Source organism: Marmota marmota, unplaced genomic scaffold (assembly GCF_001458135.2).
Source record: "Marmota marmota marmota unplaced genomic scaffold, marMar, whole genome shotgun sequence".
NCBI classification, from domain to species: Eukaryota; Metazoa; Chordata; class Mammalia; order Rodentia; family Sciuridae; genus Marmota; species Marmota marmota.
In genome coordinates this window covers 10931566-10950412 of record NW_026000221.1, presented here as the reverse complement: position 1 = coordinate 10950412, position 18847 = coordinate 10931566, and the positions used below count along the sequence as shown (strand labels likewise).

Below are 18847 nucleotides of genomic sequence, written 5' to 3'. Positions count from 1 at the left end.
GATGGTTTGAAATTGAATGAAAATATCCCACAATCTTTTATACAAAACTAACTTTAGGGAACTTTTTCTTTTCAAATTAAATGAATCCTTATTTATTTACTATGTTGAATTAGGACATGCTAGTTTTTCTTAAAGATATTTCAATTAGGCTGGACTTATTTACATATTTTCTTAAGGATATAAAGTCTTTCCACTGTTGACATGATCCAATCTTTCAACCAGAAATGTGGAGAAAAATACTTTAAACAGCTCCACGATTTTCTACACTTTTCCAACTCATGTTCTCCCACCCTGCCAGAGGCCCTGACTCCTAATATCTATATTCATTCACTCAGAAAACCAGCAACAGATCTTAGAATCTATCACACTAGAGTGAAGTTTAGTTACTGAACCAGCCCTCAAACTATCATCAATAGTCACAGAGCTTTCTGGTCTGATCAGATTACACATAACAAAGATAAGCAAATAACAAAATTACAGCTGACATGTGTGTAACATTCCATAGTTTGCAAAGTATTTTCATCATAACATTTTCATATGCATTTCTAGTTTTGTCCTGTAATTACTTAATCCTAAGGGGGAGCCAGATAAAAGAATCAAGGGTCAAAAGTCAAGGGACTTATCAGGGGTGCATAGTTATTGTTAGTGGAAAACTGAGACATATTACTTCCTACCATACCATACATGCTCGACAAGAAAAGCAAAATTAAATAATGTCCATTGCTTATGAATTTTCTATCAAATGCCACATGTTGCTGAGCTAGCTGCAGAATCCTACTTCTTAGAGCTTGTCTGTTCTCCCAGGTCAGTGACTCCTTGAATCCAAAGTAAGAAGCACAGGTGTTACACATCAGAGACTAGAAAATAAGGAAAAGCTGTATGTCTATCCTTTGCCCTCTCCCTCTATCCCTGCCTGAAAAGTGCTTCTGGTCCTGTCAGCCTCAGTTTAAACACCATTTCTTCCAAGAAGTTTGTTCAAGTGTGATGGCCAGAATAAATTACTCCATCTAACCTGCTCTTCTACCTGGTGGGAGAGTTAAACTCCTATCTAACTTTAACCACTTATGATCCTTGACAAGTAAGGTACCACAACTATTCATTTCTGTTCTCCTCCAAGTACTTAACACATGCCCTCCAGCTAGCAATGCTTTAATCTGCCTCCATGGAGCCCATCAATACCCTCTACAGCAATTCATGAAGTTAAGTCAGGAAGTCAATTCAATTCAATTCCTTTTATCCAGAGCTTAACAAATGAATTTACTTGCACTGTCTGGCTAAAAACATAACCGTACATATGGGATGTAAATGTGTGTGTGTGTGTGTGTGTGTGTGTGTGTGTGAGAGAGAGAGAGAGAGAGAGAGAGATGCTAACAGCCTCATGCATGCTGTGTATTTTCTTTTTTTAATCTGCTTTTCTCCCCTGCCCTTGACCAAAACATACTGAATAACTAGCTACTTTGTTTGGAGAACTGACCATATTTAGTTAATTCAGTCCTTACAGCAAACGGTCTGAAATCTTCCATGCAAATGCCTCACACCCATTTGTCTGGGTATTTTAGGAGCAGCAACCTCTTGGCCTCGGCTTGGGCATCTCTCAAATATGCATCTTGGCACAACCTCTCAACATTTTTGTCACAGTCTTTCCAGTAACTGTACTAAGATTTTAAGTCAGTCAAGCATTTTACAGCCATGCCTGTGCCTGATGTCTAAATTCTACTAAAGGTACATAAATGATAAGATGGGATTTATTGGGCCTAAAAGTACACTATTTCATTTCAAATATCAAGACTAGTAAGCTCTGAAATTCTAGGATAAAATCCTGAAAAAACCCAGAGGTTTACAGAAACAGTGTGGTTCACCATTGGGTACTTCCAGGGAAGCATGGGAGTTCTCTATGAAATGGCTTTTACCCCTCTTTCTATCTTTTTCTCTCTCCTCTTAACACTCAGACATTCCCCCTTTTTTGGGGGGGGAGGGTCAGGATGAAGTGCAGAGGTTGTAACCTGTATACACCATTATTTGGACTGTACAGTGCTGTACGGCTCTTAGGATTAGTGGTCCATGTTAAAAAATTGGGGAAATTAATCTCAAAATCTGTGTTTCTGATTTCATTTGAACATCATAAGATCTGACAAAAATGGATCCACATTCCCACATGAGAAAAATGGTCCTGAGTTAAACTGTGGCTGCCTCCTTCAGGAGACTCAACCTTCCAGTTTACCCCATGTCTTCCTGGCTCTCCACACCATTTAGGTTCACTTCCTGGGTGCTGTAGGCATCAGCATGGGTGACCTCTGGCTTACAGGCAGAAATATGATGGATTTCAGAGCCAATCTGTGGAACTCCTACTGGGGAATCATAAATTAAGCAGCCTGCCCAGCAGTGTACTTGTATATCAGAAACCAGAGCACACATGCAGGTTTCACACAATTGAGAAATAATTTCACCCAAAATTATGTGTAGTCAGTGAGTTCCTAAGGAGGATCTGCAGGGTGAAGTGGTGGGGAGATTAGGAGAGATAATGATTTGTTTTCATAACACTTGTTATTTAGTAGCAGACTTCAGGGAGCTACATTTGGGCAAGAAAATCTCCCCCTTATTTCTAAAGAATGTGTCAATGGGGTCACATTGAGGTGATAAATTTGCCAAATCTATAAAAATCTCAGAGAAAAAAGGTCTCCATTCACTTATCAAATTCTTATAGAACAATTATTGTATGCCAGGCAAAGCACCTGCCCTCAGGAAGCTCAGATTCTAGAAGGAGACCTGTAATACAGTCAGACAAACACATATATAAATGTCAAGAAGCCAGAGAGGCTACAGGAAGAAGGAGGTTATGGCAGGGAGGTCAGAGGAGGCCTTTCAGAAAATTTGACATTTGCACAGAGATGGGAAGGCAGCTCAGGCAATTGACTTCAGTGGTGAAATCCCTGAGGTTCTCCCCAAATATACTTCTTCCATGAAGACTTTGTCTACTCCAGTCAGAAATTCTCTATTCTGTCTTTAGCTCTGACTAGAAACTGCTTTATGTTATGTTTATTTGCTGTCATTTTCCCTAAAAGTAAAGTCTTTGTGATTGGTTCCAATTTTTTACTTATTCCTTCCTACAATAAATGCACAGTTAATTTTTAATATGTATTTACTAGATTAAACAAATTCCCAGGTTGTTTGAGGGGAGTGGGCAGAAGGTCAGAGGAGGTGTAGAAGTGAATACTGTTTTTATAAAACACAATCTAAATAAGGCTATAAATAAATCCTATTACTATTAATTATATGCCATATTTCAAATACTCTTACATAAGAAACAAGTATTTCAATGTAAACTTTGGGGAAAGTTTATTGTAAATGAATCATTATATAATTAAAGATAAGCATTCAAAAATCATCTACTGATAACATTTGCAACTGGTAGGAAATACTACATAGATAATTCTGTTTTTAATTTAAATGTGTGGCCTTTTTAGGAATAATTCAGAAGAAACTAAAAATCTAAAAGGACACAAACTCTACCTTTCTTTGTTTTTGTTTTTGTTTTTTTAAGGAAAAAAAAGTCAAAGATTCTTCAGATACAATTTTTTATTTCTATTGAAACTGGATAACTTAAAATTACTTAGAATTTAAAGTAACAAAGTCCACAAAAGCTTGAAAGAAAAATAGTTTTGCTAAAATAATTATAATCCTCTTATGCCAATGACATACTTGGTACATTAAAATCATTTTTCAGTTAAAGAAAATAACTAAGAGGACTATTATAGCCATTCTCTTTTAAGAATTGAAAAACATTTTCCTAAATATATTAACTTGCTGTCTTGAAGATAGATTACTTTCCTAATAGCAGGTATTTGGGTAGAATAAACTTTGGCAAATAACATAACCAACCAATTTTATGACAAGTTGCCAAATAACAACAAAATAAATATCTTCTCTAAAATACCTTGGAGGTACCCACCTTTTGTAGTTTCATCTTTCACCCACCATTCACTGCTCTGGAAGCCAGCCCACCGTCCCACCTCTCACCATCTTAATCACCAACCCTGTTTCTAGAAACAGAAGAGGCCATGGACACCAAAAGAGAAACAACAGAGGCCCAGACGTCCACCCAGGGTCACAATGTGACCCCCATTAACTCCTGAAAACTCCCTGCCTATGGAAAGTTACTTTATGTCAAAAGTAGCAAATAGTCAAGTGTAATCCCACACACAGCTCAGTAGCTGAGACAGGAGGATCACAAGTTCAAGGCCAGCCAGCCTGGGGATCATAGCAAGATGCTGCTTCAAAAAAAAAAGGGACTTTGCAATTCCTTCTTTTTAAACAAAGCTTAGTTGTGAACAATGCCAGATACCTGTAATCCCACCAATTGAGGATACTGACATAGTAGGATTGCAAATTCAAGGCCAGCCTCAACAACTTAGAGAGACCCTGTCTCAATAAAATAAAGGGGGGAGGTTGGGATGTGGCTCAGGGGTACAGCACCCCTGGGTTCAGTCCCCAGCACCATAAAAACAACAAAAAGCTTACAGACTTTTAACTGGCACTGTTTGATTGGGCCCATAGTTTTTCTTTGAGATAGAATTCATACAACATGGGGCTGGGATTGTGGCTCAGCGGTAGAGTGCTTGCCTAGCACGGGTTGGACCCGGGTTTGATCCTCAGCACCACATAAAAATAAAGGCATTGTGTTGTGTCCATCTACACCTAAAAAAATAAATATTTTTAAAAAATCATACAACATAAAATTCACCACTATGACCTTTTAAAGTCAACAATTGGGGCTGGGGATATAGCTCAGATTTGTTTGTCTCACATGCACAAGGCCCTGGTTCAATCCCCAGCATCACTCAAATACACACAGAAAAAGTCAACAATTCAGTGATTTTAAATCACATTCACAATATTGTACAACCATTATCTCTATTTAATTCTAGAATGTTCACATCACCCCCAAAATGGGCCCCCGTAATGTTTTAATTTTTTTGTTAGGAGGAAAAAAAACATGCAAGAATTTGGAGCTTTCCTATAAAAATTCACATTTCAATACATGAATAAATAAATAAATAAATAAAAATTCACATTTCTAACTTCTCAGGAAATATCTGATCTTTTGGCAACACTGAGAGAAGAGGTTGGGCAACACAGGTCCTCTCTAATTTCCTACCTGGTCACTTGGGCAGTTGGGTAATTTCCTGGCCCCTACAGGCATATGAGTAGCCACCCCTGATTGAAATGACCAGGGGCTCAAACCATTCTGAATCACTTTATGGAGAGCCTTGGGAATGAGACTCTTGGTGACTCAAGAGCTGACACCCCTGGGCTCCTGGGGCTGGCAATCAAGCTGAGTGAGGTTTTATCGCTCTGACTCTCCTAGGAGATCCCAAGGTTTCTGCCAACTTCCTTACTCATCTCTTCTCAAATGTTGTGCATTTTCCACCTCAGGATCTTTGTTAAAATCTCTCTTCTGAAAGGCATCCTCCGTCTACCTGAGTCATGTCCTGAGCCCCAATCCCTTGAGTACCATCATCACAACTTCCCTTGTTTTCTACTATTTGTATTTAATTTTCCTATGGTTACTTAATATACTTTTATTAAAAAATTAAATTACGTGGAAGGGTGTGGTGGCACATACCTGTAATTCCAGCTACTCAAAGGGCTGAGGCAAAAGGATCACATGTTTGAGGCCAGCCTGAGCAATTTAGTGAGATCCTGTCTCAAAATAAAATAAAAAGGGCTGGGGATATAGGTGAGTGGTAGAGTGCTTGCTTAGCATGTGTGAGGTCCTGGTTCAATGCCCATAAGTGCAAAATATAAATTAATTTGTTAATTAATTAATTTACATAGAAAGGAAAACATTCTATGTGCCTGGAAACAGGAACTCCTCCTCGAAATATATCATAATCATAAACATTATTAAATTTTTTCAAAAATCATGACAAATTAAGTCAATTTGGAAAAACACCCACATAATTAGTTGCTACCAGGTACTGTCACCAAAGGCCATGAGCCCCATATCTACAAAAGTGGTACAAAAGAAGGTAAGTTAGTGTAAGGTAGCAAAGGTCTCATAGCTCCCAACATGAGCATTCTCTGTGAAAGAGGCAAAGGATTCCAAGGTAACTGAAAAAGGACTAATCTCTCACGACGTTGTGAAGATTATTCAACACTGTGTCTGGGTTTGCATAAAATCATTTCCTGTACCACAAGTGGCATGTATACCGTGCTTTGGGAAACAAAGCCCTCTTCCAGAGCTTCATGCCTTCTCAATAGCTTTGCCTCAACTCTCTCAGCTGCAGATAGTCCTTAAGGCTGTCTCACCAGAGGTGGCCTTCTGCTTGCGTGTACTTACCTATGAACATGCCTGATCATTTCTCCAGGCTGAAAACTCAAGGTCAGCCACAGGTCTTTCACACACCAGATTCCTTCTCTTAATGCCTGGCCAGATTACTTATGCCTGGCCAGATTCCTGTCATATGCCTGCTTTGACATCCCTGGTGAGGAGAGTTTGGAAATGACTTTTAAAAATTCCAAACAGAATAAACAAAATAAGACCTAGTAGATGAAGTGCCTCAAACAGTGAAAGGCACAGGGATAAATGCCCATATTTCTCTGCGTTTTCTTACATTTGGGGTTTTACAGAGTACTGACACAATTATTAAGGGTAACTCGTTCTTTTTTTTTTAATATTTTATTTTTAGTTATAGTTGGACACAATACATTTATTATATTTATTTATTTTTATGTGGTGCTGAGGATCAAACCCAGTGCCTCACACATGCTAGGCGAGTGCTCTACGGCTGAGCCACAACCCCAGTCCTGGGAACTCATTCTTGATAAGCTAAGAGCTATCCTATTTAGGGCAGTTTTTGTTTTCAAGTCAAGTAAGTGTGGGTGGTAGGCTGGGAAGCAGGAGTGGTGGACATGGTTTCTAGGCTTTGTTTCTGGGATGGACAGAGAAACTGAACACCTTCTGTAGTGACTGCAGGTGTCACGCATGCCCAAGAAGACTCTGATCACATTATCAGAGTCAATATGGCAAAGACACAAGACAAAGATCTCCATAAAGAAAAGCTGTACTAATAAACTTTTTAAAAAGGTATTAAGATACAATTTGTGATGGTCAACTTCTATTTTTAAGGTATCTGGATTAATTTTCTCACAGAAGACAACCTTTATAAAATCTGCGTACATGGTGTGCTGATACCCACTTTAAAAAGCTAGAAATATACTTTTTACTGAATTAAACGATTCACAAGGTTTATGATCATATCTTCATACTTGGGAAATATTTTTATCACATCTAACAATTATTTGACAGTAAGTTCTTGATAAATAACAGAATCTCTAATTAAAACATTTTTTCTAGGGCTGGGGTTGTGGCTCAGTGGTAGAGTGCGTGCCTAGTATGCATGAGACACTGGGTTCAATCCCCAGCACCACCTAAATAAATAAATAAATAAATAAAGGTATCGTGTTCATCTACAACTAAAAAAAAACATTGTTTCTATAGAGAAAGAAAACATGCTTGGTTGAAATTTTCTTCATGTTATTCCTAATATCCTCATTGCTGCAAAAGGCAGAAAATATCTTTTTCTATTTTGTGTTGCTATAAAAATGCCTGAGGTTGGTACTCTTATAAAGAAATAAGGTTTATTTTGTCTTACAGTTCCAGAGGCTAGGTCAAGCAACTGTATCTGCTAAGGACTTCATACTGCATCACAATGGATGGTGACACGTGGCAGGAGCACAAAAGAGAATGGCAAGGGAGGCACGACACATGTGCCTTGCTTTATCACGACCTGCTCTTCTGATAACCAGTCCAGTCCCAGGAGACCTAACCACTACCAGGAGATGGGCAAATCCTCTAAGGGTAGTGCCCCCATAACCCAATTTCCTCGCACCAGGAACCCCCTCTTAAAGGTTTTATCTCCTCTCAATCCTAATACATTAGGGACCAAGCGTTGTTGAGTGCAAGAACTTTTGGAAGGTAAAGCATATTCAAACCATAGCAATATCTTAGAAAAAAGACACTGAACTTATCTCCAAGATGTGAGGCTATGTATATTATAAAGAGTACATACATGCTTGGGGAAAATCAAACCTTTTGAATATATAATTTGAGTCCGTTTCTAAAACTGAAAAGTAAATCTATCCTACCTGAACTATTTCCCTGTGAGTTATCGTCCAGTTAATTTTCAGTTTGCACCATTCACTCAACCCCTGTTTGGAGAAGGATGGTGAGGGGGTCGGTGATTTGCCGGATCAGAGGGGCTTTTCTGCTCACGTTTCGGCATCTGTCTTTAACGCCTTTTGTTGATCTTGGAATGAAGGAGACAGATGCTACTGTTGGGCATGGAATGTGGTCTTGTACAGTATTTTTAAACTGTCAGCTGTACAGTTAGTCTTTATATAGGCAATGAACAAGTGCCTCTCTGTACCTTTATTTCCTTGAAATATACAAACACAAAAATGCCAGAACTGCACCCACATTCCATCGCAGGGCACATTCTACAGCCAACACACAAAATGAATTATGCCACATTATCCTTGTTAATCAATCAAAACAAAATCTTCTTTTCACTACCAAATAAAATAAAACCATACATCTCATTGCCTCTCCAAAATTTAGAAACCTGTGTTTAAACAGATGTCTACAGACTTTGGCTAATATCAAAAAGAAATTTAATCCTTGAAGAGCAAGTGTCTAGCATCGATGAAATAAACTACTTTTCTTTCATTAAGCTTACATTATCACAAAATAGAGCAATTTTAGATATAGGCAAAAAAGGAAGCTACAGAATCCTTAGACTAAAATTCTGGGTTTAATAATCTCCCCTTTCCTAGTTTTTAATGGCATCTAATAAAGCAAAAAAGGGTCAGGCTCTGGGTAGGCCTTTCTTGCTGATTTATAGCTCACTAAATTCTGATGAATGGTAGAGAAGCTGTAACATTTTTATATATTTTTAAAAAATCATTACGGGTAGCTGAGAAGATGCTTGGCTCTGTGACTGCAGGCTGGGGTTGGCTGGGTCAGTACAGGTCTTAGTGACAGCTATTCCTTTGTCTCTGAGCCCAAGCCTAGGGAGGGCCAGAGCTCTGGCAAGTTCTTCTTTCCAGGCATAATTCAGATCATTTTAACCAGGAGCTTTTTATCTGACAGAACTTCAAGGTATGTATGTACATGGTTAGAAAGGGTGAGTCCTTTAATTTACTGGCAAAGTCTGATAAAGCCACTTTTCATCTTCTGTATGCAAACTTGAAAGAAAAGCCAGGATTTTAGTTACTAAAAGTACTAAAATAGGGTTTGAAAACCTCTGGTACTTGGCTCAGAGTTTTATGACTAGATTCATGCATTGTTTCTGTGCCTTCCTGTCAAGTAACACCTTGCTCTTATCCAATCTTTCTCCTAAAACTTACTTTTTATTTGAAATTAGACTTAACTAGTAATAAGCTTTTCTGGACTAATTTAACACAGGAATAACTTCGGAGTTATGCAATCCCAATAAATTGAAACAGAGAGATGCTAGCTATTGTGGCAAAACAAACAAAAAAATATTTTTAAAAAAAGGCAGAAGAAGAGAAGGAAGAGGAGGAGGAGGAGGAGAAGGAGGAGGAGGGGGGAAGGCAAGGTCCTGAGCAATTCATTGAGACCCTAACTCAAAATTATACATATATGTGTGTGTGTGTGTGTGTGTGTGTATATATGTGAAAAATACGATGTGGCTCAGTAGTTAAGCACCCTCGGTTCAATCCCTGGTACCAAAAAAAAAAAAAAAAGCAGAAACTTCCAACTAACGAGTTGTCTAAAACACTCCTTTTTCCAGTGCTGCCACAAGATGTACTAGAAGTTTTTCAATAAGAAGGTGTGTCTGACTCTAATATGAAAGGCAACTCATTTCATTTTTCACTTTCCACCACTTTTTAATGGAGTAAGAAGTTACTCAGTCACAGCCCTCCATCAGCCTAGACCACCAGGCCTGGTTAAGACCTGCTAAGGCCTGAACTCTACTACCCACCACCCAGATTAGCAGACGGAATGTCACTCAAAGGAAGTCAGGAAGAAGAGCTATATGCACAATGTATTCAGAATATCCATTGTAATTTCAACTTACCTCTGGCACAGTGGATGGTACAACTACCTATTGAGTACAATACCCTTCTGTAACTAAAAACCAGACAATAAGACCACAGGCAAAATAACTATCAATGTTTGGATGATCCACGAATCACATGAAAACTGCAGAGGTTTGGATTCTGCAAAATATGTTACATTCTGGACCATATGCCTACCCTCACACTTCATCAGTTATCAAACATTTTTCTACCTACAATATGCCTTTCATCATAAGTTAGAAAAGTCTTGTCAGCCATTCAAGGTTCAAGAGTCTTGATCACTACACAACTAAAGGAAATTGATATTTCAGAGCAAGCAATCATTCTATTCAATGAAATTTTGGCTTGTGTAAATAATTCCCTTTTCCACTGAAAGGGTTCTATTCTTTTCAGGTTCCTCCTATATTTTTTAAAGGCCAGCTTTTTTTTTAATACCTTTATTTTTATTTATTTACTTTTATGTGGTGCTCACTCATGGTAGGCAAGAGCTGTACTGCTGAGCCACAACCCAGCCCTTAGAAGCTGGCTTTTTAATGAAGCTTTATCCAAAGCAAAGCAGGGCTACTCTATCCTGCCTCAGTCAAGAAAAAAGAAAAGTCAAAAGTAAGGGCTCAGGGATAAGCATTTCAATTCCAGCCATGTCCTGCCCTTTGCCTCATTCTTTATATACTTGAAATCTATTTCTAAATTTGGTAAATGAAGCCTAGTTGGGACCCTAAAAATGTCTCAAAGAATCATTACTGACTTCCCCCTAATCCAAAATAAAAACATTTGCATGTGTATTTTGTATTTCAAATAATCTTTCCCCAGTAATTTCTTATTTGAAAAGCAAATAGAAGCTCAGAGCCTAATACTTGCCCAGAGTTAAGAATTCAAAAAAGAGAAATACTTGTTAAAGACAGCCTGTAATAAATGCTGCATCTAATTAAGCATTTCCACAACATGTGGAGTCAACACTTCTTATATCCTACAAAAAAAAAAAAAAAAGCTTAGAAAATATATTAACAAGGACAGACTTTTTTTAAATTGATGGAGGGAAAATTACATTATTGAGGGAGACAGCAATAAAAAAATAAAATATGAAGTTACTTTTAAAGTTCAGAAACAATAACTGAAGGTTACAAGGTAATAAAAAACAAACAAAACAAAAAACCTTTTAGTTTCTGCCAAAATAGTATGATTTCTTCCTGAGCTGCTGCTACAGGGCTACCTGACAAGAGAAAATGTTTTAGGGAAAAAAATGCTACTGTGGGTGGGCCTTAGATTCAAAAAGACAAATCATAGTGTGTACATAGCTGCCCAGGTACATGCTCTCTTCTCTGTATAAACTGCTCCATAAAGAAGTAAAGATTCTTTCTTTTTTTCTTTTTCTTTTCTGCTACTGGAGATTAAACCCAGGGGTGCTTAACTACTGCGCTACATCCCAGCCCTTTTTTATTTTTTATTTTGAGACAAGGCCTCATTAAGTTGCTTAAGGCTTTACTTAACTGCTGAGGCTGGTCTCTTACTTTCAATCCTTCTGCCTCAGCCTCCTGAGCTGCTGGGATTACAGGCATGCACCACCATTCCCAGCAAGCTTAATTTTTTATTACCTAATTTAGGAGGTGATGACTTAAAAGGAGCTAAAAACAAAAGAGGAAACAAGGAGAGAATACTGACTCTAGCTAATTCTCACAACTCTTCAAATATCCTCTTATTTCATTTTAAAAGACCAACCAAACACCAAAACCATGAAATAAGTTTAAATCAGCATTAATACACAAAGTCTGGTGAAATGATGGCCTGGGAAATAAGAAAAAAGCATGTGGTTGGCTGTGAACTTCAACACTCATCAGCTCTGTTAAAATGACTGACAAAGACCGATTCTATCCAGAAATCCCCCACTTTATTTTTAAGCCTGGAAACTGGTTAGTCATATCTATACTGAGCACTTCCTGTGCAAGGGCATGCTGATGGCAACCAGCTGCCAGTTTAGTAGCTGCCTACACTTGGTCAATTGACTCATTCATGGAATACAAAACAGCATCCAACACTTCAAAAAACCTGGCTAACTAAATGCTAGAAGATATATAGTGAAAGCAGATTTGATTGTTTCACAAAATAGGGATAGATGATACCATGAAAAAGAACAACGGAAGGAAGACAAAAGACAGTACTAGTCAAAAAGAGGTAGGTTCTGTGATGTTCTAGCACCTCCACCAAACACAACAGTTCTCCCTCCGTCCCTCCTCCAAGATGAACTATAGTACAGCTGACGCAGTCCACATCTTCATTTACAAAAACACCTAAGACGACAGAATGATTCCATGAACTAAACAATGACAAAAACCAATTTAGTCCTTTATGAAAAAAAAAAAAAAATTCAGTGCAATTACGTTTTCAAGGAAAGGTTGCCTGAGAATTTTTAAGAAACAGGAACAAAGAGAACACACACAAATCAGGAATGTACAATGTATCATCCTATTGTTTTTTTTTTCTTAGTTGTCAATGGACTTTATTTATTTATATTTATGAGGTGCTGAGAATCGAATCCAGTGCCTCACACACCATGCTAGCAAGTGCTCCACCACTGAGCCACAACTCCAGCCCCTATTGGTCTTAATGTTATGTTAAGAACCCATCTTTGGGAAAGAGGGGAACACAATTAAAGATTGTAAGAGTGATTCTTTTCGCAGCAGCCCTGAGAACTGTCAGACTTCAGCTAGAATGCCTCTCCCAGCAGCAATTATAATTTGCCTAATTAACCCTTGCACATGTTGAAACAAGCCAGCTAAAATTCCACTGCTGAGAAACACAAGGAACCATTCTCCTCCCCCATATCTTTAACCGGATGTACAAAGGAGGCGATCCGAAAGCATGCTGGGATAGGTGGCAAGGGTAGGAATGTCCAGTAATTGCTCCTGTACTTCTAGGGTTATCAGCCTGATCATCAAGTCAGAGCTATGGTTAAGTGGTCAAATAATTTAAACCAGTTCTACCCATAAAAACCTTCAGTCTGAAATTCTTTAGGGAGTCTGCTTACCATCAGACTTGTTAATGAGGGAAACCCCCAGAAGTTAGGTATAGCGTCAGTGGAAATGGGATTTGGCTCTCTATCCTTCCAAAAGCCATTCACTGCCTCCCTGTCAGAAAATGGATGGCATCGTGCAGTGGACAGCTTTGAAATGATCCCCACAGGTGGGCACTGCTGCTTCTCTGATTCATCGTGTGCCATTTGCAAGCTTTGGACAAAATCACTTTTATAACCTAGTAAGAAAGTTACTAGACATCCCAGCCAACACAACACAACCCTGGCTTCTGACTGACCCCAATTTAGCAGCTGGAAGAGCAGCAACATTCCTCTATGTCATGGCCTTGTTTATGGGCTGCCGCATTAACCCCGCCTGGGAACTGGAGTGCTTCTCTGACCTGCAAACACCACTTCATTGGCTCCAAGTCGGCACGGTACTTTGGAGACCACCACTCCATCCCAACTCCTGCTAAATCCAACAAAATAAGCAACTGCCCAAACTTACCCCATTCACAATGGTTTCTTGCCTAGTGGTATCGCTGCTCACTTGTTGAATTTTGCAGCTATTTCTTTCTTTCTTTTCTTTTTTTTTTTTTAAATCTCACAGTTATTTCCTTACCCCTCCCTTCCTCTCCCTTTGGACTACTACTCCTTCCTTGGAAGGCCTTCCATAGGTCCTGGATCCCACCCTCTCTACCTTCCCACAACTTCCACTATTTCTCCCTCCTTGTTCACTTGAAACTCTGAAATCTGCCAAATGGCCACTCTCTTTATTTGTTTTGCTATTCTGGTTTCTCAGTCATTTTTTTTTCCTTCCCCTTTAATCGGTGTTACATGTCCCCAATCCCACCTCCTTGAAAACTCAGATCTGAGAGACTGCTGCTTTAATTATCACCCTTCTCGGAAGAATCTGAGTCCAATGTTTAGACTTGTGATATTCAGAAGGGGTGTATTTCATTAGAGCTATTTCATAATCAACTCAGTTCCCATTTTAACCCTTGAAAGGTGAAACAGTTTTAGAAGTGTTTTACAATAAGGAAAACAGTATGTGCACTAAGTTTTACACTTTTATCAAATAACTTTATAGAAGAAAAAGATTCCTTGGGGTGAGCCCATTGTTCTCTGCTTTTTATGGGATGTGAAGTGAGGACTTAATTGGGGGAACACCGTTTGCAGGTCTGGGCAGGATTCTGTCTTTGGGTGCCATCATAAGCCTCCTGATTTACATAGCACCTCCCTAGTGAAGCTGTCTGACCATTGAGCTTTACACAAACATCACCTCATTGGTTCTCACAAGGGACCAGCCAGGTAGCATATTTCTGTTGGTGTGACAGCCATTTTCTACATAATCACAGTAGAAAGTTAAAAATTCCCAGAATGGCTCAGTTTACTAGAGTGACGCAAATCCTACTTATCATGTATATAAAACTAGAGTCCTCAGAGATTCAGATCATATGTCCCAGCTGGGGTAAGAACCATCAGTGGTTTGCACTCATGTCACAGGAAGAAAAACATGAGGAGAACAGTAAAAGAGAAAGGGATAAGGGGGAAATTCTCTAATTCATAGGGCAGCCAACGTGTCTGTCTAGTAGGAAGAGCTGAGTGATACTGTGATATAATAAAGCATGCGACATCTGGTAAGAGATGGAGAACTGGTTGGCATTGAGAAACTCCCACTTGTGGTGTCAGAGATGTTGAAAGTTTTTGTAAAACAGTCATTTTTTTTTTTTTTGGCAGCGGGGCGGGGTGTTTTACCTTTTTAAGCTGATTCAGTTTCCTACCTATAGTCACTTGTTAGCCTCATGCTCAGGTGCTGATGCTGTGTGGTGCCACAGGAGAGGCCTGAAGGCATGCTCTTCCATACACCCACGGGAGGGGATTAGCTAGAGATAAGGGAAGCAATCTGGGGGCAAAGAGGCCTGGAAAGTGCAAAAATGGAGATGACAGGCCATGTCCCTGGGAGACTGGGTGCTTGCTCACCACAGGTACAGTCACCTCCCTGGGTCACAGTGCCTTCTTCATTCCTTCTTTCACTCATTAAATACTGACTGAATACACATAATGTCTTCTGATCCCTTAGCAGATGAGCTCTGCAGGCTCCCTGCTCTACCTGAGCCCAGCTTCAACAGAGGCCCCAAAAGAAGGCAAAGGACTCTCTATAACAACTCTCTTCAGACTTGGCTGACACTTCCTCCATGGGGCTCTGAACTTCTGCCTTCTAAGGCCCCATTCTCATTTTGCTCTTCCCCTACTTCTTGAGCTACTACAATTCTGTTTCCTTTATCATTTCCATGTATCTCTTTCTCCTGTAAAAATGACTGTTTTCAGAAGTTAAACACATGACCCTACAGGTGATCACACAGATCACAGAAGGAAAGTCATCTCTCTCTTTCGTACTGGATATTCACACACTTTCCTAACACCCAGGCTCAGACTTGGCTTCCAGATCAAGTCACAGCCCAGTTTGATATTCCTGACACATTAATTTGCATCCAGCATCTCATGCACAATTCAAAACCCTCCAGTTCTTTGAAATGATTATTTTCCTCCCAGAAGGTATCTTGGACATGCTTTAGTCTAATTATTTAGATGAGAAAACTGAAGTTCAGAGAGATTAAGTAGTTGTTGAGCACTGTACATTACATCCAGGGACAAGGTCAAAAGCAGAACTAGTCTCCCGATTCCAGTGCCTTGCCTGGCTTTCAGTTTGGCCCCATGTACTGCTACAACATTTCTCTGTACCCTCCACATTTGTGGAAACTTACTTCCCGATTCCAGCAGACAGAAGGTACAGGTTTTCCTCTCCTCTCCACTTGCTTAAAGGACCCATACGAAGTACAAGTGATCCCTCTGTGAAGTCACTGTCACCCTTTATGACTTTTGGTACATACAACCTCTTCTTGATTCTCATAGGGTCTACTGTCTGATTTTCAGATCTCTAATCATTCTAAGCTCCCCATCATGTGTACTTTTGTCCTATGGATGTACATGTGTTGCATGTGATACCGCCCAAACCAAAAATCGATTGAGGACAGGGCCATCTGCGCACACAGTTCTGCTCCTGCAGGCCCTGCAGAGCTGGTACTGGCTCCATCAATATTTGTTGCTATGAGTAACTGAGGCCTAGGGAAGGCAGCAGTGGGCCAGGGACAGAGGCTGCACCCTGGAAGCAAGGGTCTACTAAACTCTCCATGGCAGGCAGAAGAATTTGTATTTCTGGGGACACCTAGGGTCCCCAGATTCTCAACCAAACTGAATAGGCCATCTGAAAACTCAATATGCCAGGCCAGCCAGCATAAAGCACAGATGGCATGTAAAACTGGAAGAAAAAAAATTCATGCATCACTTATTCTCTTCTTGGCAACCTGACTGGGACAAATGAGATCTTAAGGCTTCAGGAGCCTAAAGCTGTCATCATCACTTAGGGCACAAGGCTTAGCCATCAGCCTCGGTGCTTCACCAACTCCTAGGAAGAAACTTTGCTCCTAGTCTCCTAGTTATTTATAAAACTAAATCTCGTTTGTTGCTGCATAGCTGCAGAATGAATTCCCACTTAAGTCCACAGATGACACTATATATACAAACAACTCCCTAACACACATCTTCAAAACCATGAATACCATAAGGTACCAGCCTAATAACATGGGTTCTGCACCATCTTACTGATTCTCAGAGCAGCACTGTCTCAGCAATTTACTCCCCGCTCAGTAATTAGCCACAAGCAATTAGCCCTACCTCCAATTCTTCTCCAAGGTTGGTAAGCCCTTAGAACAAGATTTAAGCAATTACTCTCTCAGGCGTCTTGTGACATCTCCCAGAATGCACCTGACCTATAGCGTGCTCCAGGGAAAGCGAAGCTGTGGGATGCCCATCTGCTCCCACAATGGCATGGCATGTCCTGTGTTGGGTGTCAGCCCTCCTCTCTCCTCTCTCTCTCTCTCCACACACGCACACACACACACACACAAAAAAAAAACAAAAAACAAAAAACAACCTTCTCCCCCCAAAAAAGAGATCCCTACTCAATCAGCACTCTCAATAGTTAATTTGTCTTGATTGATATTCTCAGAGGAATGAAAACAAGTGAGTTCACTGTTAAGACTGCCTATTGCTTTTTAAAAAAAAAAATTATTTTTTAGCTTTAGGTGGACAAAATATCTTTATTGTATTTATATGTGGTGCTGAGGATCGAACCCAGTGCCTCACGCATGCTAGGCGAGTGTGCTACTACTTAAGCCATATCCCCAGCCCAATTACCTACTGCTTTGTCTGTCACTTTCAAACCAGGGATCTAATAGGATCTACTTGCAGAGTGATATTTTATTTCAATGCCTCATCTTTTATTCTTCTGAGTTATACAAAGAAACAAAACAGGAAATCTCTACTTGATCAAACATTCCATTTAAGTTTTTTAAGTTCCCCAAAAAAGATAGTAAATGGCATCTATAGACACAGATTTGGTTTGTCCTGCTTCAAGGAGATCTCATGCAAAAAATCCAGAATTTTAAAACTTAATATTTGCAAAAATCCTTCTTGCAACATAGGCAAGTGGGTAGGAAAAAACTGGTGATCACCTCTCTGGGCCTCAGTGTTCCATCTCTAAGATTTAAGAAGTTAGAGAAAAGGCTCTGCAAAGTTGCTTTTAACTCTAAAATCATGATGATTCTATAGATATTTGTTTAGGTACAATTTTAATTACGTAGGCTGCAGACCTTTCTTAAACATTACAGATATGCATATGATTTCAGTCTGTTTTAATTCAGCTTACACTATATTTTTAAGAACAATCCCCTACAACCACACTCGTCTCCCTGATTTCCAAGTTCTTAGCATCATTCTCCTTGAGACGGAAAAGTTGACAAATAAATGGTTGTGGAAATTTTAGTGACTGAATTATTCTGAGATGAAATCACTGCATCCTGAGATTCTGTGACCCAACTGAATTCTCTTTCACTCACTCACTTTTTGGAACTTCCTGGATTACCAACATCCAGGAGTATAGAATTTAATCATCCATGTTATCCTGACTGTTCAGTGGCATCAAAATTCAAAGGCAAGAAAGGTATGACTAATGTTCAGGATGATAAAAATTTCAGAAGTGAGAAAGAAAATGTAAGTTTATAGATCTGGGGGGTGCCAGGCAATGCGAAGTTATCAAGGGATGTCCACTGTAGAGGAGAATATGTATCATATCTCTAAATGGACTTTCCACTTTAAGTCCTTATCAGCATACTGCACTCCAAGGCTAATAACTACATAAAAGGAAGAAGATAACCATGTGAAAGCACAGTGTTTAACAGTTTCTGCTGTATATTTTACATTATATGACAACAAAGTCAGGTGAACCAACCATCAGAGCCGAATCACTGCCTAACCTTCTTGCTTAACCCTGAAAAGCAAGGGCTGGGAAAGGGAAGGCACAGAGGAGAAAACTGTAATGCAGTGCTTAGTGATTACACAAGCTGCCACACCACACAAAATTAAAACAGTGAGAACAGCACATGATGTGACAGCTATACAATATCACTAGGATTCTAATGCAGAATACTAGAAGAGGATATTAACAAAGCACCACCATAAAACAAATGAACTTTTCTTCTCTATAACTACTTGGCCAGTAAAACTTTGAAACTACCAGAAGAAACTACCAGAAGAAAATATGGAGAAACAGTTCAGGACACTGGTTTGAGCAAAAAAAAAAAAAAAAAAAAAAAAAAAAAAGGGGGGGGGGGG

General features: G+C 39.4%; 1 protein-coding gene, 1 long non-coding RNA gene and 1 other non-coding gene across 20 annotated transcripts in view; 2 read left to right on the top strand and 1 right to left on the bottom strand.

Moving 5' to 3' along the window:
* LOC107144781 (tumor necrosis factor alpha-induced protein 8) overlaps positions 1-18847 on the bottom strand; it is a 314538-nt gene that overhangs the window by 12421 nt on the left and 283270 nt on the right. Inside the window, exon 44 of one of the 18 annotated variants that reach the window (XM_048791994.1) lies at positions 8149-8309. The exons of the other annotated variants lie outside the window; for them this stretch is intronic. Coding sequence (XP_048647951.1) covers positions 8272-8309 — 38 coding nt within the window. The 3' untranslated portion in view covers positions 8149-8271. Of the gene's footprint in view, positions 1-8148; positions 8310-18847 lie in introns of those variants that run through there. 18 annotated transcript variants of the gene reach the window in all.
* Positions 7362-7433, top strand: Trnat-agu. The gene has a single exon. It is a non-coding gene; the product is annotated as a tRNA-Thr (tRNA).
* Positions 8153-18847, top strand: part of LOC125612927 — a 21591-nt gene continuing 10896 nt past the window's right edge. Inside the window, exon 1 of the long non-coding RNA XR_007343411.1 lies at positions 8153-8163. This is a non-coding gene — a long non-coding RNA (uncharacterized LOC125612927). The remainder of the gene's footprint in view (positions 8164-18847) is intronic.